Here is a 6,000-nt window from a genome sequence, read left to right as displayed (position 1 = left end):
TCTTTCCCTCCAGTATATTGACAAAGTTGCTGTTGCATGGTGCTATACTTGGTGGATCCCAGTATAAAAGAGAGGGTGTGCAGCACTGAGCCCTCGATGGAAGCAGTTTGGAGGTCATTCAGGGCCTCAAGGGTTGGATAAAGAATGGTGTTATAGCTGTCAGCCCTCCTCTCCAAACATTTCCATGGCACAAGAAAGCTTTGTGCAGAGGCTCTGAGCTGTTTCGCATAAACTGCCTTCCACAGGGGAAACATAATAGCTGACTTGGTATGGTGCTGTAGGCAGGCTAATTAGCTCTGCTGTGACAGTGCTGCACTAACACAGACAATTTGCTTCCCCTTTGGAGATATCACATGCACAGCCAGCTAGGGTGCATCTTCATCATGCCTGACCAGTGAATCATTAAGGAGATGGGCTGTGGGGAGCTGTGCTTAGGGTTAGAGCTGTCACAGGATCAAAATGATTGAGAACCCCAACTCAAGGTCAAGCCTTTAGCTTGGTATGTGGTACCAAGTTCTGGGTCCATATTGCTAATGGACCATGTTTGGGGCAGAGAGGTATGATAGAACTTGTCTAAAGAGGAATTGCTTATGTTGTTTAACTCCTGCTGGGCATCTGATAATCAATGGCAACATAATTCCTGAAACAACTGTTGGGGTGGTGACAGCCTATATATTGTGGGGTGGCAGGGGGAGTCATCTGTGACTGTTACAAACTGCATGGGGATTTGCATTGTTTTCTGGTTTGGTCCTATCCTGTGGCCTTGAATTTGCCACCTGGATTAAAGTAAAAAATTGGACCTTGTCTTTAAAAACAAAGGAGAAGAAGAAAAGCTTATAATTCCTTTCACGTTAATAAAATCAGCTTCCTCATTCTGCTAATGAAGCATAATATGCTGAGTCCCAAAATCATAGTCTACAATTAGGCTTCTCCAAATTAAAAATCCTTTTTCTCTTCCCTTCTCATTTTAGCCAAAATGATAATAATCCAGAGCATTGTTTACAATACAATGTAAGGAAAAATATTTTGTCAGGTTCCATACATTTGCAGTAGAAAGCCAGATGTGTGTCCCACACATCTGCTATTTAAAACAGATAGTGATGCTATTTAAAACAAATAGGTGATGCCATTTAAAAAAGAACAGGAGCATCATTGGAATTATGCAGTTCTATAGGCTTACCAGTGTGCAGTAAACCAGAAAGCAGATCACATAACAGCTCTGACATAACACAGATAGTATTTACACTCACGCATTCTGAAAGCTTCCAGTGGCAATTAGAGGCAAGTCTTCCAGTGTGGGCTACCTGGAAAATGAAGTTCTATAAATACTGGAACAGAGACATCTAGAGGCAGTAATACACTAAAGTAGCAAAATTGAAGCCTGAAATGCAATACATGTCTTAACAAGGGCATGGTCATATTTCTGTGCAAAACTCGTTCAGCTCATAATCCCCACAGTTTCTAAAATGGAAATAGAATTAGTTTATCATATTTCGCTTTTGTAAAACAGCAAATGACAATCTTATTAGTTTGTTGCAGGGGAACTCAATAGAAACAAGCTAGGTATGCACATTGATAGTCTATCTAACTATCTCTTTCTGTCACTGTTCAAGCCTCATTCCACAAATTGATTGTTATACCTACATTTTGCTGTTTTATAACTCTGGAGGTGGGGCCCATCTTAATTTTTCTTGTTATGGGTCCTTACACAACCGGGTCTTGGTTTTTACTATAATAATTCTGGGAGCAGTTATAACTTGGAGAGCTCAGCTTCTAGGAGTTAAGGAAGCCTGCATGTGTGTTCAACCTTTCCTGATCCTGCCAGTAAAGGGTGGGCCTGCTGGCAGTGAGGGTGACATCACTTTAACAGTAGACTGTCTGGAAGTAGGTGGTTAAGCAAAAAGTGTCACTTGAGCTTGGCTACCCATTTGTGATAAGGTGTGAGGGCTTTCCGACAGGTCAAGAACACAAGAGCAAGCTCTGCCAATTGGTTAAATACTTCTTTGAAATTGTGTTGTCGCTAAATTAACTCAGGGAACAGTTTCCTGGTAGATCAGCAGAGGAAATGCATTCAAAATTATGTGTATTAAAAAAACATTTCTGTTTTATTTTTTCTCAAAAGATGGGCATTGCAGTATCAAAGGATCCATCTATCTCCTTGCTGAGGTATTGTTTTATTCCTGTTTCACAAGTCAGTTGTATTTACTGAATCTCTGCCTAAGTGTTTTTACCAACTGGTTGTTCTTTAAAGGTTTCTCTGTTCAAGTGTCAGCTACACTCTTGCACAAAAAGATGTCACTTTTCCAGCTAATGGGAATTAGATTGCTTGAGTTCGATTTGATTTCATATTGTGTATTTGAAATAGACATTTCTTCAGCAGTCTGTGGGGTGTAAAAGCAATTACTGTTCTTCATTTTATTTTCGGGGGTTTTCAAGCTTCTAATCAGACATGAGGAGTGTCAGTTTCTCTTCGTGACTGATAATATTTTGAATGTGAATAATGTTATGTCTTTATATTTGATATCTAGATACTACCCATTTGTGAATCAATCACCTACACATTTATTTTTCTCTTGGATTTGAGTGGATTGAAGCAGTGACTTGTATGGGTCATTTGTAACACAGTGCTAGACTGTTTTGAATACAACTGGCTTTTACTGTACTTGAAAACAGTACCACAAGCTACAGATTAAGTGAGTTTTTATCTCAGACATTTGAGATAAAATCAATATAAACATTTGGGGCCTAAATCCTGTGGTATGGACTTAAGTCCTGTAGGAGCAAGCTATTTTAGTTATATGAGTTTTAATGGGAATGACCTGATAACTCAGTGTTTTACCAACCAGACCAAATCCTGGTTCATTGTTTGAAAAAGGAGCTGGATCTGTGGCAATTACTTTGATGCATCTGATGAAGTGAGCTTCAGCTCACACAAACTTGTGCTATATAAAAATATATATATTTTGTGTTTATATATATATATATATATATATTTGTGTGTTGTATATATATAAACTTGTGCTACTTTGGTTAGTTTATAAGGTGCAAACCTACCCTGCCTCCTAAATTACTTTGACAGGCACAGCATATTTTCAAAGAGGGATCCTGGACTCTGAAGGAGATTTCATATTTCTTGTAATCCTCAAAAATAAAGACTTAGTTTTCAGACTAGAAAAGGCCAGTGACTTTTGTATCACCACTTGTTGGCATGCTTTGCTCAGCTCTGGGAACGTGGTACAACTTAAAGCTTAGTAATCATCCATATGCTTTCAGCTGCCTCATTTACTAGCCATGGACCTGGAATGACCTAGATAATATTAATCTTATGTTTATTGTTTGAATGCTTCCCCTATTAACTAAGACAAACCTTAAGTTTTTATATATATGGATGAGAAGATTGAGTTGCAGTTTAATAGCTGATCTTCCTTTCCCACTATTCCAGGTATGTCCTGTATCCTTCTCCCAATCTGCTGCCATCTCAGTTGGCCCATACATCTCCTGGTGTTTTCCAAAATCTACTTCTTCGTGCAGTGTAGACCTCCACTCTGTTAACAGCAGTGAAAGGATTGGTGTTCTTTCATTAGGATTTGAGCATTTGGGAGGTTCCTTACCAGTTTTGCAGCCTCTGTGGTTGAACTTTCCATTCTAGCTGATTCCTACAATGAGGTGCTGGATACTTCAGTGTGTCAAGAGGTTTTATGGTTCACTGTACTATATGCAAGACATCACTAATCTGCCACTAGTGTTTTCATCTTGGTAGCCAGCAGAGCTGGCATCAGGAGTTCCATTAAACATTTTAAGCAGAGGTGCTTTCAGGCTGAGATACTATTTCTCTTTGCTGTGAAGTTGAATGAAAACCAGAGTAGAGGAACTCGGAAGGGGCAAAGGGAAAGGACCACCTGCAAGCAGCTCCCTGCAGAACAGATGTGAAGTAGCCTTTTCAGCAGTTCTGAATGAGAACTGGACCAAGAGCTTGTGAAGCAAAGGCCATGTCAGGGTATATTAGAAGAGGAAAGGACTTTGGAGGGAAATTACTTCTTTCCTATTGTTCTGCCTATTATTTAATAGGGTGTGAAAAAGCTTCAGGCTTGCTCTTAGAAAAGATTATTCAAATGTGCAGGGCAGCAGAAAGTGTGAAAGCCCAAGCTGCAGAATTGAGTACACCAAGAGGGGTCATCCTTCAGTCAGCATAAAAGAATGTGGCCAGAAAAAGCCACCTTACAGGGTGCAATTTTCCATTGGTAGGAAGCCAACTCACAGGGTGACATTTTTCATTGGAAAGGAGACTACTAAGGGAGAGAAAGCAAATTAGCTTTACTGACTGTGAAAGGCAACATGGCCTCAAATGCCCTGCATTTGGAAAGCTGTTTAAACTGTAACAAGAGTAACCATTTTACCAGGTGCTGCAGATCCCAAACACGAACACCCTAAGTACATACAATTGAGAGCATACTGGAAGAATTTTATATAGTTATGGTAAAATCAAGCAGAATAGATGAAAGGTACTGGATTTTGCCAGTGGAGGTGCAATGAGCAATTGCTTCATTAGAGTTGAACATGGGCACTCAAGTTAATATTTAACCAGATAATTAATATAGAAAATTAAAATTGAAATGAAAAGTGAGTCCAACAAACATCAAAATAACTGACCAGTCAGGAACTAATATACCAGCCAAAGGGAGATGCAACACTAGCATTCAATATAAAAACAGAGTAAAGAAATTTGCATTCATTGTGGTACCTAGGGAGGTGACATCAATTATAGGTTTGTTGACTTGTGAAAAACTGTATCTAATTGCGCAGCCAGTAGAAGACCACAATGTTTCATGCCTCCTGATGACCCTCCTGGCCTTCATGACCCAGTCTTATTAAGAAACCAATTGTTCCAGAACACAAGAAGCAGTCATGTCTTATGGAAAGGAATGTTCCAATGGATACAAATGCAAATAACATCATGAAGAAAAAGAAATCAGCCTCAGGAGTTTGTAGCAATCAACTTTGTTTTATATGCAGAAGCACAGCTGTCAAAAGTATATGTCAGTTGGATCCCAGTATTAGGACACGAGTCTTTCAAGACTTGAAGGGAAAATTGCCCATAAAAAACAAATCAGAAATCAGATCTGTTATTTCATTGGTCTAAGAAGAAAGTGAAACCTTAAACATTCTCAGAGACTTGCTAAAATGGTTGCAAAAGTGGGGGTGGGGGGGATAGAATGGACAGGAAAGTGCATGGTGCACTCACTGCAGTGTGACATGCTAGCAACCCCTCCTCTGTAGATGTGTTAATTTTTGTGTTTATTTTTTGTAGTTATTGTTAGAGGAAAGATGTAGTGAAAGAAGTAATAATTTAGAGGCACTCCCTAATTTAGAGGAGTTGGGAATTTTAAAATAGTCCCTTAGTTAGGCAGTAGCTGTTAGAAAGAAACCAACAGTCCACAGAGGTTTCTACCACTCCACAACCAAGTTTATTGTTTAGCTCTTCTCCTTCACATACACCTGTGTTTTTATTGAACCTAGTGATCACTATAAAAGGTAACATACCTGAATAACTATGTGGCAGGGCACTGCGGGTGCCTGCCACTGTAAGGGCCTGACGCTAGCACCTGCCAGGTGCCTGATGAGGGCAGCCATTTTGGACCTAGGGCTGCCCATATAAACGGGGCAGTTTTGCTGCTGGAAGTCAGGCAACAACATTGCCTGGCCTTTGGGCTGCTGGTATCATTTGGAGGTAAGGGAGAAGCTGTAGGGGATGATTAGGAGGCTCTTGGTCCTGGGCATGACCTAAAACAGCACCCTACTGGGAGTGGGTGGCCTGGTGGGGCTCCCAGTGGCGTGGGAGCCCCCAGGAAATGCCAAGGCAGTTACTGGTGAAAGACAGGTCAGGGTGCCTTAACCCTAGCCCTCACCTTCAGGTGGGTTTGTGTTCCATCAGAAGTACTTGCAGGGGGTGCAAGCCCCAAGGAGGAAAGTGGGGCCCAGGTACAGCCAAGACCACCTGAT

The 6,000-nt window shown here is 40.6% G+C and overlaps 1 protein-coding gene across 2 annotated transcripts in view; it reads right to left on the bottom strand.

Annotated features, from left to right (window-relative positions):
- The window catches only part of CUNH3orf85 (chromosome unknown C3orf85 homolog), an 86,255-nt gene that overhangs the window by 59,782 nt on the left and 20,473 nt on the right, over nt 1–6,000 (bottom strand). The window contains exon 4 of one of the 2 annotated variants that reach the window (XR_003094862.1): nt 1,251–1,304. Coding sequence is in view for 1 of the 2 variants with exons in the window: in XM_025208069.1 (XP_025063854.1) it covers nt 1,301–1,304 (4 nt within the window). In the remaining variant the exon portion in view is untranslated. Of the gene's footprint in view, nt 1–1,248; nt 1,305–6,000 lie in introns of those variants that run through there. The other variant, XM_025208069.1, reaches the window with a different exon arrangement.

This window comes from Alligator sinensis, unplaced genomic scaffold, assembly GCF_000455745.1.
Source record: "Alligator sinensis unplaced genomic scaffold, ASM45574v1 scaffold1131_1, whole genome shotgun sequence".
NCBI lineage: Eukaryota > Metazoa > Chordata > Crocodylia > Alligatoridae > Alligator > Alligator sinensis.
The sequence above is the reverse complement of the archived record's forward strand: the minus strand, read 5'-3'. Positions and strand labels throughout refer to the sequence as shown.